The sequence below is a fragment of the Choloepus didactylus genome, chromosome 22 (genome assembly GCF_015220235.1).
Source record: "Choloepus didactylus isolate mChoDid1 chromosome 22, mChoDid1.pri, whole genome shotgun sequence".
Classification (NCBI taxonomy): Eukaryota; Metazoa; Chordata; class Mammalia; order Pilosa; family Megalonychidae; genus Choloepus; species Choloepus didactylus.
The window spans coordinates 11950890-11978480 of record NC_051328.1 but is presented as its reverse complement, the minus strand read 5'-3'; the positions used below and the strand labels follow the sequence as shown (position 1 = coordinate 11978480).

Below are 27591 nucleotides of genomic sequence, written 5' to 3'. Positions count from 1 at the left end.
CACTGAAGAGACAAAGGGTGCTGTGAGGATCAGTGGTTTGGCATAAGCACAATTTACATATTTGTTTTTAATTAAGGTCACTGTTTTATGATGGTCATAAAATCAAATCCTCATACCATAGCGTTTTCAGAAACACTTCCCACCCTTGTCCCAATTCAGCTATGTCACAGTCAAACCCAGGAGAGTCAACCCCAGGAGGCCCAGGAGGAACCCCCAGGGCTCCCCAGAGCCAGCTCCCAGCCTTACCGCTCCGCAATGGAGAGCGCCATGTTCTTCAGTCGCTCTTTGTTGGACTGTGGAGCACTGATCTGGGGGACGACAGGGCTGAGCAGCTTGTTCATCAGCTCCAGCACCTTGTCAGCATTCTGTTTAATTTTTTTAAATTAAGGAAATAATCAGTAGAAAGAAAAATAAACTAAATAACCAAATCAAAAGAGGGAACTTTGTGGGGTAATGGATGGAAATGTTCTGAATCTTGATCTGGGTGGTGGTTATACAGATACATACCTATGAAAATCCATCGAGCTGTCCACTTAAGATCTGTATATTTTTCTATATGTTAATTATACTTCAATCAAAACATTCTTTAAACTAAAACAACACATGTATCCTCTTTGCCCACTTTTCTCAGCTGATAAAGGAGAGAATGCGATCTTTTTTGGGTCATACAATCAGCAGCAGCTAGGTGTAAATACTAATTCCAATTCTCTCAGAACGTCTCAACTGTAGCATTATCCTCTAACATGCACTGCTCACCAGTGTGGCTGCCCAGAAGGTAGGCACAGTGGCATTTTCATGATTTATATGTGATGGATGATTATTCTGCTGCCAAATGAGATTACGGTTCAATGCCTGCAGGATACCCTTTTATTATGTAACTCTTGTTTTGTCAGAAATACCTTATGGGCAGAAATAATTCTGTAAAATGGGAATTGCACCCTGATTGGACCATTAACTGCCTACGTAGTAGAAGAAAATGCTTCCAGCAGGGCGGGTAGTACGACGGCCTCTTCAGAATGTTTGTGCATTTAATGCCAAAAGGCCAACAAATCTATTAAGTGCAAAAGAAGGAAAAGGGCATATTTTACCTTGGCAAGGTCATAAAGCTTTGCTGCTTCTTCAAACAGTCCTTTATTTTCTGCCACAGAAGCAACTTTGTTGATAATAGGTTTGGTGTCACTAGTAAACTTATCTATGACTCCAGGCTGACAAGACAAATAATGGAGGAGGAGGAAGAGGGGAAAGAGAGACAAGTGCACAGAACTGTTATTTTCAACACAGAGAAGCAACTGTGATCCAAAAAATACTTTAACTGAAAATGCTTTGCCCTGGGCAATACATATATTTCATAAGCTGGACTGTGGCTTTCTTGAAGATACACAGTCCTATTAAAAATATAAAAGGGATCAAGCAAATTACATTTGAAGGGGCCAACTCCCCAGAAGCACAGAGGAGTCAGCAATAAGACATCCGTGTTTTCTAATTTTCTAAAATGACCCAGAGAGAGTGGGTGAAATCATCAATGATTTTAAATTAGTTGATGAGCAGGTACCAGAGGGAAAATCAGGAGGCTTAGAGAAAATATCTGAATGATTTCAGATTTCCAAGACAGATGGCAAAAGAAACTCAGTGATGAAAACATGATCAGGTTATTAAAAAAAAATCACTATCACCACTCAACAGCAACTGAATGTCAGGTGAGTATGATACAGGACCTAGGGAACAATGGGCAAGCTGATGCAGATCACATGATGACTCTGGCCCTTCTGACCCCTGCTCAGAGCTGGCACCCTGAAAGCAACACAGGAGATCAGCAAAGAGCATGGGCCCAGACAAGAAGGCCTGGGTTCAAATCCCAGCTCCCCTTCTCACTAGCTGTATGATCTTGGAGAAAGTAATTAACCTCTCATCTCCATTTCCTCATATGGAAAACAGAATAATAACAGTCCCACCTTGTTAGGCTGCTGCAGTGATTAAACAAGAAAAGACAGGTAAAGTGTTGAGCACAGTGACTGGCAACTTTCATTGCTAGATAGGCATAGGCCATTGTCATCAGCATTGTCATTGTTTTCTCTTCTGAGCTGGAGATGGTGTGAGCAGTTTGAGTTAATCTTGAGATTGCTGAGGCCAAATCACTTATTTTTATAAATGAGGAAAGTGAGTCCTTGAGAGGACAAGTGACTTTCCCAAGGTCACAGGAGGTAGGGGGAAGGGGAGGGTGGTCCGAGTCGGGGTCAAGATCCTGGTCTCTGAAGCCAGGGTCTCTGTCCCTTCCACTATGCCACCCAATGGTCATGAAGGATCTCAGGAGAATCCCTGAGCTCAAGGGAGGAGCTGCATTTCCGGGGTCGATGGAGAATTTGAGCCCTCCAAAACTACCTTTTGAGGGAACTCAAGTGCACTTCCAAATTTCCATCTGGGGAGAGTGGGTGCAATCATCAGTCTCTTTTTCTTGCCTAGTTTCCAAGCCAAGAATGGCAGAAATGTAGCCTTCTCAGCTCAAAAACTGGCAAGTGTGAACAGATGAGTGTTCTGAACACCATGAAGAAAGCGATCTAAACACAAATTTGCACATTTTAAGAAAATGTGAGCAAAATCAAGGTCATCATTTTGGGTTCATAATTTCATTCTCTGTTTTTAACACAAAGCAATTTTGTTAAGATTTATATCTTTAGCAACCCTGCATCCTAAAATCTAACTGTATTCTTCTGATAATTATAAATCCCCAACTGCAAGCTACCACTTCTCTCAGTATGCATTTAACCCACCTTTCTACTTCCGTCATTCTCTAGTTTCCCGAGAATCATATCAAACTGTGGAGACAAAAAGTTTATTTAATTTCCTGGATAAGGATATACACATAAACCACAATTTTTATGAGACAAAATGGGAAGAAAAGAGGGAAGGTGGGAGAAGTCTTATCCATACTAGAAAAGTGAGACTGAAATCAATACTTTGATTGTTAGAAACCAAACAAAATTCTGGAAGACTGCCAGGCCACATCCACTGGAACCGTACAGAGGCAAGCAGCAGGACTGTCCTGGCCTAAGAACACGTGGACTGGACACCGTCGGTGGGAGAGACAAGGACACATGACGTACCTCTCGACTTTCTACCACAAGCTCACTCACACAACGCAGAAACATGTTTTCTCCTTGACTATCTTTCTCATCCCTGGAAGGAGACAAAAGCAATATAGTTTCTGGTATGGGCTCAAGTGAGGTCTCGAACAGTCATTCTCAGATGGCAGAAATAAAAATTAGCTGGAGCAAGTTTTACCTGAGAAAGTAAAAGTACTGAAGGGCCTCCCTCGGGTCCGTGGACTCAAACTTCCGGGTGTAGAGCATGAGTAGCCGCACAAAGTTCAGCCGCCGCAGGCAGGGAGGGTCGCCGGGCTCGTGGCTAACTACACCGTGGGGGACAGAATGGGTCACAACCACACTGCCCCTCTGACCCACGCAGCCCAGGAATCACAAAGCTGAATCCAAAGACCCAGCAGCATCTATACCCGCAACCCAGGCAAAGGTTTGCCAGTTTAAGTATCAGCCAATCCTCTTCCCCACTCTGTCCTCAATTTACTTCCACTGAGTGAAGAAAACAGAATTTTGTAGTAAATTACTGGTGTGCTGATCTTTGAATGACAAGATGGCAACTACCGATCAGACAGCACAAGCTCTGGGGTGATTGTGTTGTACTACCAGGGCCCCACAGCCACTCATCCACATTTACCTCCTCTCCTCCCCTGCCCACCACCTCCCGCCCCCAGGCAGCTATGCACCTACAATGACTGCAGTCTCCAATGCCATTAAGCCAGAGCCTTAATGTGATCCAGGCTCATGACTCCAGAGACTGCTTCTCCCCAATGGCCAACAATGCTCTAAAATGGTTGGAACTGTTTGCCCAAACCCTTATTGGTTGCAGTTATATGTGTCCACCGTCATCCAGTGGGTGATGTGTTGTAGTTACACCACTGGCCAGCTCATCACAAGTACTCACGGAGCTGAGCACTCTGTCCAGAAGATTTTAAAAGCAGCTTCAGTTCAAACAGCACCAGTGCCACGTGGACAGCATGGCAACGCAGCCGCTCCATGCGGAAGAGAAAGGCAATTGCAGCTTCGAACTGTGCTGTCAGGAACAGCACTTGGAAGTAGAGGAAGGGCTGCTGGTTCACCGTGAAGTGGGACTCGCCTAGGGGGAGAGGAGATAAAGCCCACTCAGAAGGAAGATGCCTAGTGGCAGCCCCAAGTCCCCTGGCAGAAGCCCTGTGCTTAAAGGACTTGCTAGGCACAATAAGACTTGCTGGTCCAAGGCTGTCTTAATCAAGGGGCCCCAGGCACAACGAGTTGCCATGTGAAGCAATACTTGTTACCTTCTCGAGACCTCGCAATATAATTGGCACATTGGGATTATACTGTACAATCCAAACTGCTTGCATTAGGTAGGAGAGAAACAGAGTTTAGGGACTTAGACTACAAAGGCTGATGTTTATCTCCTTTATTCTGATAAGAGCCACTCAAAAGGGAGGAAAAATGATTTCAAAGAAGGTTTAGTTCACTCATATTCACAGAAATCTGATTTCAACAATTGCTAACCATTATTTGGAATCTTCTTTTGTTCCCAGAATTTTTAAACAAAGAGGGAGGTTAAAAAAAAGAAAGAAAGAATTATTTATCCCTAATTTGATATAGTCATTGTCTTACAAGATATATATATATATCATAAAAGAAATAGTCATTGTCAAGATCTACTAGGAAGCAACAGCCAAGTCCTCTCTACATCTCTCCCCAAGCAAGTATTTATCAGGGCAGGGCAAGAATTAGAGAAAACAGTTTAGTGTATATGACTGTATAAGTCATATACATTTCTTTAGGCCACATGGCCTCTACTCTAATTTGAAATAATCTTTTTATTCTGTTTTTAAGAGCCATAGGGGTTTTTGAAGGAGAGACTACATTCAGAAATGAAGGTTTTTTCCAGAGTAAAACCAAGTAGCTCCCTTAGGTGGAAAAGAGAAGAGAAGGTAATTACATTCAGGATACCTTACCATAGTCTTCCAACAACTGCTTCTGGAACTGTGAGAGAGTGAGCCTGTCCTGTGGGGAGCTGGTGCCATCATCATCGAAACACACTTGATTCAACTAAATCCCCAAGAGAAACATATGCATTGGTACAAACGACTTCCCAAGCCAGGGCATGCAGACGTTGTAGCTGCTCAGCAGCCAGGCTTGGTGCTGTGAGCTGGAGGCTGCACTAATGGCTGTGGTTATTGGCTGGGAATCACACAGTAAAAAATGGGGCCAAGAGACGGGAAATCCACTGGCCCTGATCAACGTATTGGATTCATGCATTAAGCAGCTAAAAGCTGTGTGCAAGCATGAGCAGAGGGAAGAGGACTAAAGCCCTGTGTGGGCAAGGGAAGCAGCGCCTGCCTTCAGCCACAGGTAGTCCTCGGTCTTGTCAGCCACTTCACTCTGGTTGTCAGTGACGTCACATCTGCCAATGATACAGTATACGGCCCGCTTGTAGGGGTCCGTGTTGTTCCTGAGGGCCCGGCGGTAATGCAGCCGGAGCTTGTTTTCCACAGCTGGGGACAATCTAAAGACACGAGGGGAGAGAGAGACACAGGCACTCACTGAAGACCTTCAAAGGCATCTGAAAGCACCCCAGGTCCCAAGCAGAGTTAGGAAGCCTTCCTTCATCATCAAGAGTAACAGATGCTGTTTCCACCCATAGCCCTTCATACCTGCACCTGTGACTCTTCACCTGCCGACTTTCTCTGGTCACTGAGGCCTGCTCTGCCTGCTGGAGCAGGTCAGAAACACTGGGGAAATAATACTCCACCCAGGCCCCAGCAGCCCTCAACCAGTGATTGCCGGGAGTGAGTCCTTCTCTCAACTGTCTTCAGGCCCCTCTCGGCTCCTCACTCCCTTACCCATATGGGATCGCTTCCCAAGTAAACTACTTGCACTCAAAGATATTACCCTACTTTATACTCTAATGTGAACAAGAATGGGGCTTGTGCTTTAAGACAATCTCTTGACAGGGCATTATTAAGGCTGCCAAGAAAAGTAGCCCTAGTTTTTCAGGGGTGTAACTAGGGTAACCACCACTTTACATATATAACTCCACATATATATAAACTGGATTCTAATATGAACTTAAGTCTAATTACATCAACAAGACCCAGAGAAAATGAATGCTGAGCAGTTCCTCAATACAAGAGAGCTAAAAAAAAAAAAAAACTTAGTGAATTAATTCAGTGATTATATTTCAAGATTAATAACTTCTAATTCCAGCCTCTGAGCTACGAAGTGCATGATGACATATTTTGACATTAGGTAGACCCGAGAAGCACTGAGTGTTAACAAGTAAAGTGTAATACAACAAATTCTATAAAGCATCCTTGATGTGCCATGGATTGGTAGAATAAATCAAATTAGGCTCCCTCACTGGAACAGAAAAATCCCCAAGCACAGATGCATTCAGGTTTAGATATCTGTCAGAATGGGACTCTCTTTTAGTGTTTCGATTGTTATTCCCAAGATAGTTCTACTTGCTTTCTAAACCTCATTTTTTTCCAGGCAGAAAATTATTTTGAGCTATGTACAGGGAAATAAGAACAATGTCATCTTAGGCCACCTTGTTGACTGTGTATGGCTTCTTCTGGGAACATCACCTCACTCACTGTACCTTCTATCCTTGCTGTTCATGTACTCCTGGAACCAGGTTTTAAACTCTCCCAGCTGATGCTGGGCTCGATTAACCACCTGTGATGCAGCCTGCAGGTCTCCACAGCGCATGCAGTAATAAATTAGTGCCCACACAGGATGGCCTTCCACCTCTCCATCCTAAAAGAGTAAAGATGTTCAAAATGAGCAGACAAAGAAATGCTAACTGATGGCTTTCTTATGCGCCCAATACTCAGGATTAAATCACTTAATCCTCACAGTACAATCAAGTACAATAACAGCCTCCTCCCTCCCAGTTTTACAAGTGAGGAAACTGAGATACAGGAAGTGGCAGTTTGGCTCTAGAGCTTTTCCTCTAAAGTGCCATGCTACCCCACTTGATTCAAAGCCAATCTAATGATTTCTCCTTGGAATCCCAGTGGCTGCAGTGGAGTGACATGTTCTATGATAACCTATGGGTCTTCACTCCTGCAACCCCCACAAGTAATGGCTAAAGACATTCACTGACCAATAGGAGACTATCATTATCACACTTGAGTTTATGAAACTCTAACTACTAATGATTAGCTAAATGGTGACTGGCATTTCCATTTATCTGTTCATCGTTTGTTCACTTATCCAGCACCTTTGTGTCAGACACTGTTCTAGGCACCAGGGATCCCAGAAGGCAGCTCTGTTCACGCTCTCCTGAGTACTACAGCTGATCCTAAATCCAGCTTTGTAAACTGTCTGCATAGCAGACCTGTGGTAACCCTCTTCTTTCTGCTTTTCCCCAACTTCTCCAGAGCGGTGACCCACAGACCTCCTTTCTTGGCCCTCCCACCTTTCCCCCACCACTGAAGGACTGTGTCAAAAACCTAGATCTGATTATGTCACTTTCCCACTTATACCCCTTAGAGCTGTTTAAGCCCACAGTGCTTAGTCTGGCACTCAAGGCCTTTGCCACCCATGCTTGCCAAGCCCCATTACACACCCATTTGTTCATGTGGTTCCCTACTCACGGAATACCCTTTTCGAAGACCTCAGGCTGCTGAACCTCTAGTCTTCACCTCCATTGTGGAGCCAGCCTCCTTGCTATAAAACTCGAGTCTAGCACTTTGTATGCTGTATGATAACTAACTTTATAAGATAATTCCCCAAACTGGACTGTGAGCTGAGAAGAGGGGCCACATCCTAGAAACCAGATCCAACTCGGTTCTTCCAGCCATTTGTACCAACAATCTCAGAAGTCATCTCTGACTCTGCCCCTTACACCAACACCCAAGTTCTTCAGCAAGTCCTGTCAGCACTAGTGAAAACATCTCTCCTCTCCCCTCTTCCCCCTGCTCCTCCCTCCGCTGTGGGCTGAGCCACCACCATCATTCACCCACACGCTTACACTGCTAGCCTCATAAGAGGCCTCCCAGCTTCTATCCTCACTCCTGTGGTCTCTTCTCCATAGCAGTCTCCACACATAACCTCATCTGAACAGAAAATGCCTGTCTGAGAGAAAGACAGTAACTGACCACAGAGAGAAAACTGCCAGTACCTGAAGTCCAGGCAAAGGAGCTGGAAGTTTAATATTCAGGAAACTTCGAACCAACTGGTAAGTTCCGGGCACTCCGCCCAGCTGGGCCTGATGCAAATTTCCAAAGACAGTCACAAGAGTGTAATTCTTATAACTGGAAAAATTCAAAGGGAAAAAACGGGAAGTTGAAGACATACATCACCCACATCTGTGTCTATATCCATAACACTAGACTGTGAACTGCACAGGGCAGGAACTGAACTTCAAACCTAACATAGAAGAGGAAATGATACATCCTTAATGAAGCAAACGACATTATGTTTTCAAAGGCAGGAGATCACTGGTAGAAAGTTTTTAACACAACATATACTCAAAAGAATCCTTGGAGGAATACAAGTGTGGACGTCAAATGCATTAAGGGGTTGTGTGCAGAATAATCATCGCTCTAGGGTACAGTCATCTAATGTTCTAGTGGATGCTTTATAAACTTTTTATTTTGAAAAATTTCAAACTTACAAAAAGTTAAAAGAATAGTTCAGTGAATGCCCATATACACTTTACTTAGATTCACCAATTGTTAGCATTTTTATGTGTGTTCTCGTTCTCTGTCCATATAAATATGTGTGTGTCCTGGACCATCTGAAAATCTGTTATAGAAATCAGGTGCTACGTCACCTGTAAGTATTTCTTTCATCATGCATTTCCAAAGAACTAAGACATTCTCCTATATACTCTCAATACCATTATGACACCAAAAAATTTAACATCAATATAATATTTATCTAAAATGTAATCCATATTCAAAATTCTCTAATAATGTTCTTTAGACTTTTTTTTTTTTAAATCCAGGATCTCATCAAGTAAATGCATGACACTTAGTTGTCATACCACTTTAGTTTCCCTTATCCTGGGATAAGTCTACTACCATTTTTGTCTTTGATAATATTGACATTTTTGGAAGAATCCAGGCCAGCTGTGTGGTAGCATGTCCCACAATCTGGATAAATGGTTTGATTCAGGGTCAACTTTTTTTTAAACCAAGAATCCACTCAGGTGACACTGATACTTCCCACTCTATCACATTAGGAGGGAGGTAATGTCATCTTGCCCCATTACTGGTAACACTAGGTTTGATCACTTGGTTAAAAAGTGCTGCCCGCCAGATTTCTCCATTGTAAAAGTAACTTTCTTTCCCCTTTATGACTAATAAGTTATCTGTGGGTAATACTTGGAAATCGTATGTAATATTCTTTTCACCCAATGGTTTTAGTTTCCATTGATGATCTCTGCTGAATCAATTATTACACAGGTGGTTGCAAATTGATGAAACTCCATCATTTATTAGCTGGCAAGTTTCTTAAACTCCTCCAGTGGTTTAAAGTGCTTCCATACTTAGATCAAAATGATTGAAGTTACAGATATCCAAATACGGTGTTAATATAATAAAAACATTCTAAACATGTTTCTTGTCCAAAACAAAATGGATTGCCTCAAAAAGTCAGGTGCTCCATATACACAAAGATGTTTAACACTGGTTAAGTATAATATTAGAGAGAGAAAAAAAACTGACAGTAAATGTCAATTACAAAAAATTGACTAGCAACAGAATTTTATGAAATATTGAAAAATGATATTGACAAAGAATTAAAAACAAAGTATATAAAACCATACATTATACACATTTGAATCATAACTGTAAAGAATAAAATCAAACAAAATATGCCTACATCAAAACAAGAAAAAAGGAAATATAACAAGTTAATAGGAGTCATTGGACGTATAGAGGACCCACCCATTTACATCTTCCAAAATTTCTATAATAAGCATATATCACCGTTTTAAACTTTTAATTGTAGTAACAAATACACAACTCAAAGTTTCCTATTTTAACCATGTAACATATTATTTTTATTATGAAAAATAAACAAAATGTAATTTAACAAACATAATGAGTTTTCCATCACTAGAAGTATTTAAAAGCAAAAGTTGCATAAGAGATGACAGAAGAGTCCTGTCACGGCCAGGACAAATAGATTTCTGCTGCAGTCTTTCCCAATTTGAATTAAGACATCTCAGGTCCTGGTAAGGGCGTAGGATGAAGAAGAAGCCTAAATTCCCTAAGGACTAAGAAATATATATCCTACTTCAAATCTTGGAAAGTGGCAGGGAACTCTACATTTTCTCTACACTTTCAGCCTGATACATGACAAGTAATTTGAGAATGGGTCTACTTTGCCAGCTGGTGCATCACATCATTTGAAATATTATATGTATACTCTCAGTGGATTAGCATCAGCAAAAATACTCTGAAATGGAGTATGATTATTCTAAAATATCTCCTTTACCAAAAGGGGTTAATGAATCTTTAAAAAGGATGTCATCGGAGAAACCAGAATGAAAAGGAAGGTTAAAATAGCTGTGGGCAGGAAATTCCCAAATAGTTCCAAGAAATGCTGCTAAAAGAATTAATGGAGAGGAGGATCTAACATGGTGGCATAGAGAGAAGTGGAAGCTAAGTAGTCCCCCTGAAACAACTAAAAAAAACCAGAAACAACTGGTAAATAATCCGGAATAACTGCAGGGGGACAGACATGACTGTCCACTCATCATACACCAACCTGAATTGGGAGGAATACCCAAGATCACAGCATAAAATCTGTAAGTAAGAACTGCAGATCCAAATTGGGAGACCCCTCCCCCACAGCCTGATCTGCAAAGCCTCGTGGTGCCAGAGAGCGAATATAGCTCAGCTGAGCCCCAACTGGTGTTTTAATTAGCGAGTGTGAACTGCTCACTAAGAGGTACGAATCCCCAACAAGTAGACAGAGGCTTTGGGTGATGACTGACCTTGGAGAGCCAGAGGGTTGCCTCGGACTAGCTCTGTTCCTTTTTCGACTCAGTGGAGAAAGCCTCGGCCATTCTCAGTTCCCAGTTCTGTGACCCAGACAGGGGTGTGGCACAGGCAGGGAGAGACCATTGAAATGCTAATAACCTCCCCCTAGGGCATCTATCTTTTCTAAGAGGAAAGGGGTGGGTCCCAGCTCTACTACCTGCCTTTCATTCAGAACTTACACCAGTCAAGAATTATAGGCCAATCTTTTCATCAGGCAGAGAGCGCCCCTGCATGGCCCAGCGGCCCAGGGCTTCCTTTGAGGGATGACGCGCACTAGTGATGTAGCACAGCCTTCCCTCAGCAGAGGTCCTGGAAGATCAGCTGAGAAGGGGGGCCGCTCGGAAAACCCAGGGACGCTACGTCAATGCCAGTGGTTTGTGGATCAGTGACAGAAGAGGGTCTGGGGCAAAACTGAAATGAAGGCTTAGACTCTTACAACAGCCTTGAATCTCCGGGAACACCTGGGAGGTTTGAATATTAAAGCGGCCCTGCCTCCCTGACCACCCAGACACACGCACCACGTTCAGGGCGGACAGCTCCAACAACAAACCCAAACTGAGTTCACCAACTGAACCCCACAAAAATCATTTCCCCACACACCACAGAGACAGAGTTGGGGAGAACTGACTTGAGGGGCATAGGTGACTCACAGACACCATCTGCTGGTTAGCTGGAGAAAGTGAACACCACCAACTTGTATTTCTGAAAAATTAGATTGGTATTTTTTTTAACAACTTGAAAGAACCCTATCAAGCAAAGCAAATGCCAAAAACAACAGAAAATCTTAATGCATATGATAAAAACAGACGATATGGAGAACCCGATCCCAAACACCCAACTCAAAATATCAGAAGAGACAAAGTATTTGGCACAATTAATCAAACAATCACAATCGAGGAATGAAAACATGGCACAGGATATAAAGGACATGAAGAAGACCATGGAACAGGATAAAAGGGACACAAAGAAGACCCTAGAAGAGCATAAAGAAGAAATTGCAAGATTAAATAAAAAAATAGAAGATCTTATGGAAATAAAAGAAACTGTTGGCCAAATTAAAAAGACTCTGGATACTCATAATACAAGATTAGAGGAAGTTGAACAATGACTCAGTGTCCTAGAGGTCCACAGAACAGAAAATGAAAGAACAAAAGAAAGAATGGAGAAAAAAATCGAAAAAATAAAAAAGGATCTCAGGGATACAACAGATAAAATAAAACGTCCAAATTTAAGACTCGTTGGAGTCCCAGAAGGGGAAGAGAAGGGTAAAGGTCTAGAAAGAGTATTCAAAGAAATTGTTGGGGAAAACTTCCCAAACCACAATATAACTACACAAAGCATAAATGCCCAGAGAACTCCAAATAGAATAAACCCAAATAAACCCACTCCAAGACATATTCTGATCAGACTCTCAAATACTGAAGAGAAGGAACAAGTTCTGAAAGCAGCAAGAGAAAAGCAATTCACCACATACAAAGGAAACAACATAAGACTAAGTAGTGACTACTCAGTGGCCACCATGCAGGCGAGAAGGCAGTGGCATGACATATTTAAAACTCTGAGAGAGAAGAATTTCCAACCAAGAATACTTTATCCAGCAAAACTCTCCTTCAAATTTGAGGGAGAGCTTAAGTTTTTTCACAGACAAACAAATGCTGAGAGATTTTGCCAATAAAAGACCTGCCCTACTTCAGATACTAAAGTGAGCCCTACCGACAGAGAAACAAAGAAAGGAGAGAGAGATATATAGAGAATTTTAACAGACATATATAGAACATTACATTCCAAAGCACCAGGACACTCATTTTTCTCTAGTGATTACAGATCTTTCTCCAGAATGGACCATATGCTGGGACATAAAACAAGCCTCAATAAATTAAAAACAACAACAACAACAAACAATTGAACATACTCAAAGCACTATCTCTGACCACAATGGAATACAAATAGAAGTCAATAATTTTTGAATTGTAACTCCACTATTTACTTCCTACATGATATAAATACACAAACTCTAATGACAAATCAGTGGTTTTGAACTCAATGTAAAATATGTCATTTTTGAAAGAACTATATAAAGGTGGGGGAATGGAGGAGTATAGGTACATAGTTTATGTGACCTATTGAAATTAAGTTGGCATCAAAGAAAAACAAGACTGTTATGGATTTAAGAGGTTAATTTTAAGCCCCACAGTAAACACAAAGAAATTATCAGAGAATATGACCATAGAGATGAAAAGTAGAGTATGGGTTAAGAGAAATGGGGGAAGAAGCAAAGGGGAGTTAAGAAATGAGTGTAGGGTTGCTGTTTGAGGTGAAGGGAAATTTCTAGTAATGGATGGTGGGAAGGTGATAGCATTACAACATTCTAAATGTGATTAATCCCACTAATGGAATGCTAGGAAGGGGGTGGAATGGGAAGATTTAGGCTGTATATATGTTTCCACAATTGAGAAAAAAAAATAAAAAAAAAAAGACAGTCTAAATAGATGACAACTGAATGCCAAGGATGACCCTGGATGGGATATGAGGATGGAGGACAGGAGGCTCAAAGGGACACAGCTGAGACATAAGGAAAAGGAAATATAGAATGAAAGCTTTGTATCATTGTTGAATCTCTTGTACTTCTTAGCTGTGCTTAATGGGATTCCATAAAAGAATGTTCTTATTCATGGGAATTGTATATATAGTGTTTGTTCAAGGATGTGTGCAGCTAGCTCTCATATGTTTAGAAGACAGAGCAATAGATGATGGATGACAGATAGGGAGAGAGAGAGAGAGGGAAGGAGGGATGGAAAGAAATAGCGGTGTAACAACATGTTAAAGTTAGTGGATCAGGGTATGGGGGGGGTCAGGGAATGCTGGAGTTCTGTGTATGGGGTTTGTATTGTTTTTGCAACTGTTCCTATAACTTTGAATTTATTTCAAAATAAAATGTAAAAAAAAAAAAAAGAATTAATGAGAGAGAGAATTTTAAAAATACTAAAGTAAAAAATGGGAAGTTTTACCGGAGCTATCATGCCAAGGAATACAACAGCCTGGTACCTCTGGTGAAGTTAAGCACCAATGTTAAGGATTTGGTTTACCAAGGAAAAAGCAGTCAGGAGCAGTCATATACCTATATTCATTTTTTTTTTTTTAAATCCTGAAGGTTCTTACATACTGTAAAATAAATTGACTTGTAGCAAATAAACCATACTCCATACATGAGGTTCTTTATGGCTAGAGATCAATACACTCCAAACTTACATGACAAAAATTTAGCCAAAGCCTAATAAAATATTTTATAGACCCTTTTGTGCCTATACTAAAAGCATTAAAAAAAACCAGCCAACCAACCATCCAACAAACAAACAAAAAGAACAACAACAACAACAAAAAAAAACAAGAACACTTGGTGTTTCAGATCTTTCTTAATAAAGGAATGGAGTCTAGTGAGTTTAATATGCCTGATGTGTTCCTCTCATGTAGCTACTGTATAATTAATGCAAAATTTGGTATAAAAACCTATTCTCTGCTGTACTGAGTCTGAATTGCCTCAGTTACAAACAAGGAAATCTTACAACTTCCTAATGAAGCATTATTTTGTTGACAAAGGGCAACCATGCTATAAAGCCACTGGCAGCTGCAGAAACTCAGTGGCAAAGGGCTGCAATTTAGCCCTTAGTATATTCAACTTGGCTTTCTCTTCTTGAGCCAGCAGGGAGAGGCCCAATACCCTGTCTCTGAAATAAAGAGGGTCTGTTGCACACTCATGACAACCCCTGCTGGCTAATTCAGAGCTGGAAGGAGTGGCCACAGGGAGGCATGAATGGCACAGGCCCTACTAACGAAGGGGACAATAGTCAGGATACAAGGGCACAGCTATAAACCCCTCAATGACCAACTCTGATTAGTGAGGGGTTGGCAAAGAAGCCCAGGCACAAATCACAATTAGCAGCTAGGAAGGATGCAGACTCGAAGGGATTAACTGAGTACTGCCAGAAGGAAAATACAGGGTGAAGGCGCTTTCCTATGGCTTTAAGGTAGTAAAATTGCTGGGGTTAGTTAGAAAAGTTAAAAATTAAGAGAAAACAAAATGGTCTAGGGAGAAATGGCTGAAGCACATTAGGACACAGGAGTCTGACCAAAGGCATTATGGCCTAATAATCACGTCTCCATATTGAGGGACAGAGAATGGAGAGAGAAAAAGAGAAGTCCACTAGCGCTCCCCCTTACCATGATTTCATAAGTGTGATTTTATACCACTGCAGAAATAATTCTGCTAGACTGTTTGCACCTCTTGTTTAAATTATACCAGCTACAAAGCACTTAGTCCAAGGACTGACTTAGATGTGACAAACGGTTGACTTGCAAGGGTTTGTAAGCCAGTCCCCCTGTGCTGTTGCTTCCTTACCGCTGCTCAAGGTACGCCAGGGCCTGCCTCACAAACTCCATGCACACCTCCATGCTGCTGCGGCTCTTCAGGGCGTCAGTTGTTGGTGTCAACAACACATCTGTCATTTGTTTTACCATGGTCCACATGTCAGAGATGTTCTGCACATAAATGAGATGGCATGTAACAATGCTGCAGGGCTAGAGAAACTGCTTGGTTCTTCAAGGCACTCTGATCTCAAAGGCAGGCAGGATGAGGAGGGGGCGAGTGTACTGTCTTCTAAGACCCGCAGGCATAAGCTCGGTGTGGACGAGGCCCCTCTGCCCTTGCCTGTCACCAGAGTTCCATTGGCCAACGAGCGCCACCCCCACCCCAGCCCCTGGGTTGGTTTTCAGATCAATTACTATTCCAGGTCTGACATAACCACCTATATAATTAAGACCACATAAAAGTAACAAGAACACTGAATCTCAGGGGGTTATGCCTTACAAGAGAGTGAATACATTTGTAATCATCCAAAGCTCTAGGAGCTTAAACTCAAGTAGCTGCATTTCAGTCCTTACAAGGTCATTTGAGTCTCTTAAGGCTTAAAATAAGAGTTTAACCCAAATAATACAGGTTTTGTCCTCCCAGAGACTCTCGGGCTGCTGCTCTTACCCCATTTTCTGAGTGTTACAGCCTCCCATTTTCCTTCCCACTCTCTTCCTCCAAAAGACGCCTCCCAGGAAAGGAGCAGGCATTCCTTCCTTTGCGCCACCACCACACAGCTGGTACTCCTCTCCCCAGAATCCTCCTAGCTGTAAATGTCTCTTTAAATGTGTTCCTCAAATCCTTGGTAACAGTCTACAGTTAAGAATACTTGGAAGATAGCATCAACTGCAAAAAAGCAGGTTTACATATTTTCCAAAGGAATAGAGGAAATCATGTTTTCATTGTCTCTCTCAAAAATTAAAACTGTAGAATATCCAGCAAAGTGTGATTCTTTCTAGTTGGCGAGATGACTGGTGAATTCTCAGTTTCTTCTTTAGACCTGTTTACATTGCCTTATATTTTACTATTTAAACTAACTAAATAGATAAATAAATATAGCTAGATTCATTTTTGAAAAGACAAAAAAATCCATGTATGGGGGCTTGGCTCTGTAATATCCTTCCCTCCTTTTTCCTTTCCTCCCAGCCACCCACTAACTCACCCACCCATTCACCCACTCTTTAAATTTTTATCTCTATGGGGAGAAAACCAGCCAGGAACAGGAGTTGAGGGAGGGGGGAAAAAGATGGGGAGGAGGGAGGCAGGTCAGAGAAGAAAGGAACGAGCAGCATTCGAAGGGGCTCACCAGCATGAAAACCACATCCCTTTACGATTCAGCTCTCATTACTAGACCCGTTTAGTCTGTGTCTAAGGAAAGGAAATGGGTAAGCGGTGGTCAGAGCTGACAGGACTGCAGAACAAATACGACTTGAGGAGAATGCTTGTGACCATTAGTTGATCTGATTGGGCCTTTTGAAGAGTCATCAAAGACAGAGCGCCTCACCAAAAAACTAACCCCAAATGGTTTAAAATGAAACTCTGAAGAGTTAACATTTTCTTTCACAGAATGGAGTCTCTTCAGCTCATTTCAGCCACGTGAGCAAACTACTAATCCCATCTGAACACTGGGCCCCACGCTGCTACTTGGGTTTGGCTCCTGGGCAGCACCTTATCATCCAGCTCTACAGCCGCAGCACAGAGGTCCACAAGGTTAGGCTGCAGGTGCCCATTTACGATCTTCTCGTTATAGATATATATCTGGAATGATGAAAAGCAAAGTGAGTGGCACAATTTCTGTTTTCACTTTTTCTTTTTTAAACCTCATAAGGCATTTCAGAGGCCAGCTTCTGTCACCTTGTCAGCAGAAGCTTCACCCTATTTTACTGGCTCAGAGTGGCCAAGTTACCTGCACTGCCTGGAGAGCAATGCCTCCAGGCCCACTCTCCAGCTCTGTGACTGATCTGTGGGCAGCAGCACCACACCAGAGCTAACTGATACCCTGGCCTTCCCTACTACCTGAAAAATGGGCACAGGCTGTTCCTGGGGAAGGAGGGCCCTGGCAACTCTGCCGCTTCCCTGTCCAGCAACCCTTACTCCCAGCGAGCGAGAACCAAAGGGGAAGTTGGGACAATGGAAGGACTCCTACTGCTGCTCCCCAACAACCCAGGAAAGTCTGGAAACCTTTCTGGAAAAAAAGGACCGAACAGCCCCTGGTCCAGGGCTCACAGACAGAGTACAGAGTATCAGGTCACAGCCCTCCACATGTGTTAGAACAGCAGTTGCTGTAAATTTGTAAAGAATCCTTGATCTTTAGGTAAAATTTTTTCAATAAAAAGAAACTATGAAGAGATTAGTATACGACAAAACCACTATTCCTTTGGACTTTATTTTAAAGGAACTAAAATAATGATGTTAATAACTAATACTTCCACTCTTGTGGAAGATTTCACTTTGTATTTGAAGTCCTTGCTCCACCAAGTACTGAAAAAGGCAAACCTTAGTTTCCTCTACTTTAAATGGGAGACAGTATCATGTAACTTCCAGAACTGTTACAAAGATCAAATAAAATGGTTTTTAAACTATAAGGTGGTGTTTAGTTTATTCACTCAACGAGCATTTATTAGGGGCCTTCCCTTTGCTAGGAATGGTGTTCAATAGAGGATATAAAGATTCACGCTCAAGGGTTTAAGAAGACAGCCATGTAAACTGACACATGACATTATGGTGTCCTAGTGTTATAAAACGTTAGTTTTACGAAGTTTTAGTCTTTACAGATGTATAAGATACATCATTTCTCTTCTAAGGAGCTTATAATTTCATTAGGCCTGAACTCTGGGTGGTGACGGTGGCAATGGAAGGAGTCAGACATATAATGAAGGTGAAATTTAAAGGACGTAGATATGGAGGGGAAGTAAGGAAGAAAGAGATCTAACAACTGGAGCAGAAAGAAATGAACAAAGGCCCAGTGGTAGGGCACGAGGGAGTTGGAAGGAGGGGGCTTGTCTGCAGAGAAGCTGATGAGGCTGGCTTCAGCTGTCTGGAGTTGAAGTAGCACTGGTACGCTGAAGGAAAGAGCCCTCAGAAAAGCATTTGGAAAATTTCTCTCAACAACAAGGGGTCAAAGGGATTTCTGATAATACCATCAACCCAGCAGGAAATTCAGTTAATGTAGAACTCCATTTGCTAATTAACTGGCAGCTGAAGAGAAAGACTTCTGTTAAAAGGCACAGAGTGTAACAGTGAGAAACTGCCCCTGCTCATCTCCACAGCTGCTATCTGTTTTTGCCTCCAACTACCCCACAACTCTAGGTTGGAGGGAGGAAAGGAGAGGGATAACGCTGAAGGCCACAAGTGGTACCAAGGTGCTCCCCTCAAAGGATCATGGGGTTTGGTAATGGCTGAGCAGATGTTCTTTATCTACTGCTGGTTCAGGACAATCTTAAAGGGATGGAAACCCACCATTCTCAATATAAGAAACAGAAATATTCTCCCTTCTGGACACTTTGTGGGGGGTAAGTGGCAGATTACAATAAAACACAGTCAGCCAACACTGCTTCATTCAGAGAGTCTATCCGAGGTATGTGGAGTCCTCAGGGCAGTTTCGGTCCAATAGAGACCCTGCACTTATCTCAGAGTAATCCACACCCAAACTTCTGTGTAGGCATGATACACAACCAGAACCATTAACCCCCAAATATCAAGAGTTTCTCTGAGACAATAGTGATATTAAGTTAACGCTGAATACACTGTGCTTACCAAGGGAGAAGAGAACTTAGAAAATGTCTCTCAACAACAAGGTGTGAAAGAAGGATTTCTGGTAATACCCCCAAGTCAGTTAGTTCCCAAGGAATGCAGTTAATACAGAACTCCATTTGCTAAGCAATGTAGTCACTTGAGGCTTTAGGGCACATGGGGCTGTTGCCAAATACAGAATGAGAGGCCTTGGTCAGTTTAGAGGGCAGATCTCGATTTCCCCAAATCAAAATAGAAGGATTCTATTACCTGATTTGCTAGAACTCTCCAGGGACCTATATGGTAAAATATTAAACAGTCCTCTGAACCCAAAGCCAGCTTGCTTTCAGGGCTTGACTTTCACGTGAAGTCTTCGTTCCCTTTTGCTCCCCAGAGGGCTTGCAAAGGTTGTTCCTAGACTAAATCTTCCTGACAGGACACTCACCTGCCGGGCGTAGGCCATCTCGATACTATCCAGGGAGCTTCGTCCTGGGGGTCCCACATCACTGACGTAACTTGGCTGCCAATTAAGAGACATTCAGAATTGATTAAGAACAGTGTTACAGTCAGAAAGCACAGTCCTAAATAGTCAGGCCTGCCTGATCCTGCATCAAACAGAGAAACACATTTCTTTGCTTTGGTGAGATAGTGAGTTTACTGAAGATTCACCAACAAGGAACTGGAGGGGAGGAAAAAAAAACACTTTCCAAGACCATTTCAGAGTGAGAATAGTGGTATGGACTTTTATAACCCAAAATAGGCAAAGAAATGGCTAGAATTGAGAAGAAAGCAGAAGGGGAAAAAAAATAGAAGAGAAAAAGTTGTTTGGTTAGGACTTCCTGTTATCTTGAAGTTCTCTCCTCATTCAGGCTTGTTTTTCAAGACAGAGACTTCTGGGAAGATGGCGGAGTAGGTGAGGCAGAACAGGCTACTCCTCCATGAAAGAAACCAGAGAGGGGTTGGAGAACACCTGGGACTGTGGTTTTCGGGTGTGACTGGCCATAAAGGGTCCCTCACAGTATGTGGAGGGGACGTGGACAAAAACGCAAGAGACAACAACTCGAGGGACGGTGTGAGTTTGTTTGGCCAGGTCCACCTCTCAGGCCAGCAGTGGTGAGATGACTTCTGGGCAAAGGAGTAAACAGTGGCTCTGCAATTGCGTGCACCTACCTTGGACGTTAGCTGCAGAGGTGATCCTCCAAAGCCAGGTAGCCAGGAGCTCCCATGAGGGAACCCAGGAAGCGGTGTTTGCTCTTCCCACCCTGGAACTCCGGGGTGGGGTTGCACCAGCGAGAGGTGGGGAAAGGAGAAGACGCCATACCAGAGCATCAGGAGCCCCTCCCACACCCCTGAGCCTCGTGGGCGCAGGGAGCCAGGCAGTTTGATCTGCAGGATGACCTTGAGCAACACCCTGCCTAACTGCCCAGGGCCCACATCAGGCTCCAGGGCCCACGTCACGGCTCCAGGGCAAGCAGTCCCCTGTGCACACAGAGAACAGTGCACTGATTGGTTCCCCACCCAGTTTTAGACTCCACCCAACACACAGAAGTTCGAGACAGACCAACTTGAGAGCGCCACCTACAGGCAGGACAGGGATATTGCACTCCAGCACATTGTAGCTCTCCAAAATTATATATAAATGCACAATAATCCTGGATTTCCCAAAATAACCTTATCAAGACAAGCAAATGCCCCAAAGCCAACAGAAAATCACAAAGAATTTGAAGAATCTAGAAGATATGGACAAGCCAAATGAACAAATTAAAAAGTCAGAAGAGACACAAAATTTAGAGCAATTAATTAAAGAAGTACAAACAAGTCTCCAAAACAATTTCAATAAGGTGGTGAAAGACATAAAGGAAATCAAGAAGACTCTAGAAGACCATAAAGAAGAATCTGAAAGACGAAATTAAAAAAAACAGCAGATCTTATGGAAATAAAAGACATTGTGGATCAAATTTAAAATACACTAGAAACACACAACAGCAGATTTGATGAGGCAGAAGAAAGAACAGGTGAACTAGAAGACAATGCGAACACACAAAAGAACAAATGGTGAAAAAATAGAAAAACTAGAAATGGATCTGAGAAATGACGGATAACTTGAAGTGAAAAAATGTAATAATCATTGACGTCCTAAAAGGAGAAGAGAAGGGTAAAGGGCTAGGAAGAGTGTTTCAAGATATAGTTGGGGAAAACTTCCCAACCCTCATAAACGACATAAATATGCAAATCAAAGATGCCAATGAACTCCAAATAGAATAAATCCAAATAAACCTACTCCAAGACATGTACTGATTAGATTGTCAAATCTAAGGAGAAGGAGAAAGTTCTGAAAGCAGAAAGAGAAAAGCAATTCACCACATACAAGGGAAACAACATAAGACTAAGTACCAACTACTCAGTGGGCACCATGGAGGTGAGAAGGCAGTGGTATGACATATTAAAGACTCTGAAAGAGAAAAATTGCTAGCCAAGAATTCTTTCTCCAGCAAAGGTCTCCTTCAAAATTGAGGGAGAGCTTAAAATTTTCACAGACAAATGCTGAGAAAATTTGTTAACAAGAGACCTGTGCAGCAAGAAATAATAAAGGGAGTTCCACCAGCTGAGAAGAAAGAAGGGAAGGTCTGGAGAAGGGCATAGAACTGAAGAGTATTAGTGAGCATAAATTAAAGGAAAGAAAGAGAGAAAGGGAAAAAAATAGATAAAACAACAAAAACCAAAGGAAAAGATGGCTGATTCAAGAACTCCCTTCACAGTAATACTCTGAATGTGACTGGATTAAACTCTCCAATTAAAAGATACAGACTGGGAGAGTGGATTAAGAAGTATGACACATAGACATGCTATTCACAAGAGATTCATCTTAGACCCTGCAACACTAGAGACTGAAAGTGAAAGGATGTAAAAAGTATTCTATACAAACTGCAATCAAAAGAAAGCTGGGGTAGCTATACAAATATTGGACAAAATAACCTTTAAGTGCAAAGATGTCATAAGAGTTTGGATATATTATGACCCCCCCAAAAGTCATATTCTTTAATGAAATCTTGTGGGGACAGGCATATTAGTGTTGATTAGGTTGGAGTCTTTTGATTGAGTGTTTCCATGGAGATGTGTCTCAATCAACTCTGGGCGAAATGTTTGATTAAATTATTTCCATGGAGATATGAGCCCCACCCAATTCAGGGTGGGTCTTAATTTAATCACCGGAGTCCTATAAAAGAGCCCACAAAGAGAAGGAGCTCAGAGCAGCTGAGAAGGACATTTTGGAGAGAAGCTAAGAGTTGACACTGACACTAATACTTGGGGATGTTTGGAGAGGTTTGGAGATGCTAGCCCAGAGTTTGCTCTGGAGAAGCTAAGAGAGGACCCTGACACTTAGATGCATAGGAGACGAAGAAGCTAAGAGAGACCCAGAGACATTTTGGAGAAAGCCATTTTGAAATCCAACCTGGCAGCAAAGGAACAGCAGACACCAGCCATGTGCCTTCCCAGCTGACAGAGGTGTTCCAGACACCATGAGCCATCCTTTAGTGAAGGTATCATCTGTTGATGCCTTAGTCTGGACACTTTTATGGCCTTAGAACTGTAAATTTGTAACTTAATAAATCCCCTTTACAAAAGCCAATCCATTTCTGGTATTTTGCATAATGGCAACATTAGCCAACCGGAACACTGACCTTGGGAGGTGCTGCTGGCTGACTGACCCAACTACCGTTCCCATTCCCTACCTTTCACTTCCACTCCCTGCCCCTTCTCCACAGAGAAGAGGGCACTAGGGACTTAAATATTCCCACTGGCATGCTGGCAAATGTTCACCAACAGGCTCTTGATGCACAGCTGACTGGTTTCTGGGATGTAAATACTCCTACTGGGGCAAATTTTAAGCTATCTAAGGTGATACCAACTAGATTGTAAATTACCTGAAAATTTAACAATAGGGTCTCATGAGCCGGCCTCTACACCCCACTGAATACACACTTCCCCAGTCTCCACAGCAGCTAAGAATGGCCATGTGCCCTAGTCCTGTCAATGAAATGAAAGAACAAATCTGCTAGCATGCTTTAGGGACAGCTTCTGCTCTTGCTGATAAGAGAGGAAGAAAAGAGCCTGGCATGGCCTTTACCCTTCTCCCCTTCTTTATGCCTTAAATGCAGATGTAATGCCTAGAGCTACAGCAGCCATCCTGCAAACCTGAAATAAATCGATGTACTAAGGATGGTGGTGTACAAAGACTGAAAGGCCTTGGGCCTGATGGGCACTGCAGACCAAGTGAAATAAGGCCAATGCTCCCCACACCTTACATAAGAAAAATAAACCCCTACTCTAGCCATTCAAACACTAGTTTTCTGTTACTCACAGTTGAAAGCATTCCTAACTGAAACACTCAGGGAACTGATAAAAACTGCCAGGTTACAACAAATATAACAATAGCTACACTTATTGGGCACTTACTGTGTGCCAAGCAGTATCTTAATTTCCATGTCTCAACAATCCTGTGAGGTAGGTACTTTTATTATGCCCATTTTACAGGTGAAGACACCAAGGCACACAGAAAGGTTAGGCAACTTGCCCAAGGTCACTCCAACAGGAAGTGGCAGAGCTGGGGTCTGAATTCACAATCTGGCGCCACCCTCTGCACCCTTAGCCACTACCCTATGCTGCCTCCCAGGGAAGCCTGAGCAACCTCCCGAGGACAACCATCACAGGACCAGAGAGGAGGGGCTAGAAATCCTGGCTCCACCCCTTACCAGCTACGTCACCTTGAACATATTACTTCTGAGCCGGTTTCTTTAGCTGTGGTACCCCCATCACATAGGTTTGTGATGAAGATTAAATGTGGAGAATAGTAGCACTTATCTCACAGCACTATTGTGAGGAGTCAGTAGAAAGAGCTCAGCACAGTGCTCAGCACATAGCCAACACTCAATAAATGCTAGCTATTATTCGATGTATAAACAAAAAAACAAAACATTATGAACATTGGAACAAATCTTATGTTTAACAACAATGGTTAGAAATGGACACTATGGAAACATGACCTAAAATATTTTACTTGTGCTGGCTGAAAATTCTCATCTCATTTTTCTACATGGAAACACATTCCTTGTTTGAGTGGAACCACCACCACCACCAGTGTATGTTCTACTTCTGGACTAATTCTGAGTGTTCCCAGTAACAATGAATTGAGGACTATTTTATGAGACAGCCACCTTTCTGGAACAGAACTAATAATCTGAAAGCTGTAGATCCCACAGTTTTTTAAAGAACAAAACACCAAGCCTGTCAAATCCAGTAAACTAGTTGGGTGAGGGGATACATAGAGGAATGAAAGGAGAAAGAATTTCTGCTAGTATATAATTGGTTTCAGCCAAACACACGTGAACAGCCTTGAGAAATACTTTCCAGTACTAAAAACCTAATTTTAAAAATTATCCATTTAAAAAGTAGTTGGTTTTCAGCCTCTGAATTTCCATTTAAATTAATTTTGCCTAATGTTCCTATTTTCAAAAGTACTTCTCCTTCATTTGCCCTTAGCCAAGTCTCTATTCCACCACACATAAAGTCAATTATCCATCAACACATTCCTGAGCAGAGGTCCTGGCAAACATTCAGTTGGAATTTCAAAGCCAGGAGTTGCCTGAGGGCTAGGAAAGTGGCTGCCAGCAGAGTGCATGGGAATACTGTTCCACACTCCTCCTACCTCTAGGTTCCTTGTCCTGGGCTTGATAGAGCCATAGTGGGCAGCAAACAAGAACAGGAAACAGAGACTAGAAACGCAGTGAAGACTGGAGGGTAGAGCTAGAGAGAAAAGCAGGGGCTCACCCAGGAGGCTGAAGATACATGGAGAAACAGCAGCCCTTGGGAGCACAGATATGAGAAGGGTCTTCTCAGGGTAGACAGTGTCCCCAAAACAGCCATCCTCAGAGAACATTCTGAAACAGGTAGGACATGGTGGAGAGTGGCAGAAGGGGACTGCAAGGCTTCTCTTTCAGTTTTACTAACTTATATTAAGCACCTACTTTTGTGCAAAGCATATCCAGGGATGAATAAAATTCTTTTTCCAAGGGGTTTACATACTCATTAGGGGAAAAGAAATGTACCTAGCAAAACAAGCATAGAATTAGAAGTAATACAGAAGGAAGAGAATTTAGTTTTTGAGTGGAATGTTTTGACTTATGGACCTACAGTGATTAATTTACAATAGCTGGTTATAAAATCTGTACAATGAAGCCCAGGACACTAGAAATAAACCAACTCAGAACCAGAAGACCTGGGTTCTAAATGCCACCCAACTAATGACTTGGGTAATAACATTTAACTTCTCTAGAGCCTCATTTCTCATGGATGAAGTGAGAAGAATACCTGGCCCCACTATTACAGCCACTAAAACATGACAGAGACCTCGAAACAGCTCTAAAATACATTAAGCAGGAAAAAAAAATCTAAATATTAATGCTAAATTATAAACCTAATATATAGAATGATGTCATTTACGGGATAAATTGAAAATACATTGTTAAGATACACATACACGCATAAATGTAATCATCAGTAGCTGAGAGGGACCTGCAAGGATGTGCACCGTCGACAGCAGTTGCCTTTGAGTGGGGGAGAAGAGCAGCGGTGTTTTCACACAGGGGTCTACATACGTCTACCAGCTGAACACTGCCAGAAGGAGGCATTTGTGAACTATGTGTGATCCATCATGACGAGAAAACGAAGGGCCTGATGAGTTTTATTTTTCCTAACTTCTTTTTGAAAGAGCTGCAGAGCCCTTTCTGTACTTGAAATCCCACTCAAACTCCAGTCTATAAAATAGTTCCATGCAGAGCAGCCACCCTCCCAACTCCTCAGAAAGTGTCAGGGAGTCACAAAATGCAGTTTGGAATCATCTGGTCTGGGGTTTCAAACACAAACTCTGCCAATCCATATTTTGTTCTCTTCTGTCAAACTAAGTACAGCATCTATTGTTCAGACATTGTGTTATTTTGCATACAACTGGGAAGGAAAAACTGCTGTCGATGAAACAATGACACACTATTGAATCAAAGACACGCTGATTTCAGAGATGTTAAAATGTAGAAAAGATATATGACTAGGAATTTATGAAATATTGAGTCAGTAGTTATCAACATACAATGAATACATGCCACGGTACAGAATGTTACCATCATTTTCTGTAATTATTTAGCTACAGTTCAGCTTCCCTAGCAAGCCTCTTGCTTGCAAGGTGAAGTCATTTTCCAGATAATATATTAAGGGAACACTGATAGAAGATGTCTAAGGCCAATGCAGCCACTAGACTACAATGAGGTTAAGTTCACCTTTAAATAGTGTTTTAAAAGCTGGCTAAGATACATTAAGTATTCCGAACACTGCTGAAATCCCACATACTGTTGCACACGCAGTGCAGCGCAGCGGTGCCCTCCTTCACACTCGCCAACACAGGAACTGGGTCATGAGTTTCTTAGCCAGGAGTCTCTTTCTTGCTTCGAAGCACATCATTTTTATTCAGACCACAAATGAAGTTATTAACAATCTTCAAATTGCCTACCTTCGATTAGAAATTAAACCTCTTTTTTCAATGATATCCTAAGGAAATTAATTTCCCAAGCTGACTTTATGCTGTTGAAGTATCACTTCTTTTATTAAAACTTGCCAGGAATGGATATTATCAATCCCTTTGTTTTGTTATAGGAAGGCTTGGGGGAAAAAATGTTTCAGGAACCATCATATCCTAGCCTATTTTTGCTTAAATTAAAAACAAACAAACAAACAAACAAACAAAAAAACCCGTCTTGAGGCCCTTTTTATATTAAATTATACAAACTTGGACATTTTCCTTCAAATGTAAGATCAATGCAAAATGATCTGGAGTCTCTTCCTAACTAATGACTCTTTGGATTACACCAAGCTTATTCCTGATAAGGTACCCAGAAAAGAACATTTTAGATATCAAATCATACCTTTTAATCATTTTTTAATTTATGACCAAAGATTTTCTTTTCATTTCTAGTGATGCCTTATAAATCAAAAGAAACACTTAAAAAGGGAAAGATCCGTCTTAAAATGACTAAAGTCAACTTAATCATTTGTAGCCTGACAATGCTACCAACTACTACAGATACTGGTGAGTGTACATTTTAGGCCAGGCTCTGGGCTAGACACTAAACATATGTTATCTACATTCCTTCTGACAGTTCTGCAAGAGAGGCATTCTAAAGTGAGGAAACCTAGGCTTAGGAACCCAGGCCTGTTGAATTCCAACCCCCTTTTTCTGGCCTTCGCACTGTGGTCTCCTGTAAAGAGAGTGGAGAAAGTATCTGCCCAAGTGGCGATATCACCTTTACATCATCTT

General features: G+C 42.0%; 1 protein-coding gene across 3 annotated transcripts in view; it reads right to left on the bottom strand.

The window, feature by feature from the left end:
- NUP93 (nucleoporin 93) overlaps positions 1–27591 on the bottom strand; it is a 116003-nt gene that overhangs the window by 6854 nt on the left and 81558 nt on the right. For 2 of the 3 annotated variants that reach the window (XM_037815828.1, XM_037815830.1), the window contains 13 exons: positions 19672–19746; positions 17163–17252; positions 15486–15625; positions 8218–8350; positions 6691–6848; positions 5430–5595; positions 5045–5138; positions 3997–4188; positions 3280–3406; positions 3102–3174; positions 2769–2813; positions 1089–1205; positions 247–365 (listed from right to left, as the gene is read on the bottom strand). In XM_037815828.1, coding sequence (XP_037671756.1) covers positions 247–365; positions 1089–1205; positions 2769–2813; positions 3102–3174; positions 3280–3406; positions 3997–4188; positions 5045–5138; positions 5430–5595; positions 6691–6848; positions 8218–8350; positions 15486–15625; positions 17163–17252; positions 19672–19746 — 1529 coding nt within the window. The remainder of the gene's footprint in view (positions 1–246; positions 366–1088; positions 1206–2768; positions 2814–3101; positions 3175–3279; positions 3407–3996; positions 4189–5044; positions 5139–5429; positions 5596–6690; positions 6849–8217; positions 8351–15485; positions 15626–17162; positions 17253–19671; positions 19747–27591) is intronic. The other variant, XM_037815829.1, reaches the window with a different exon arrangement.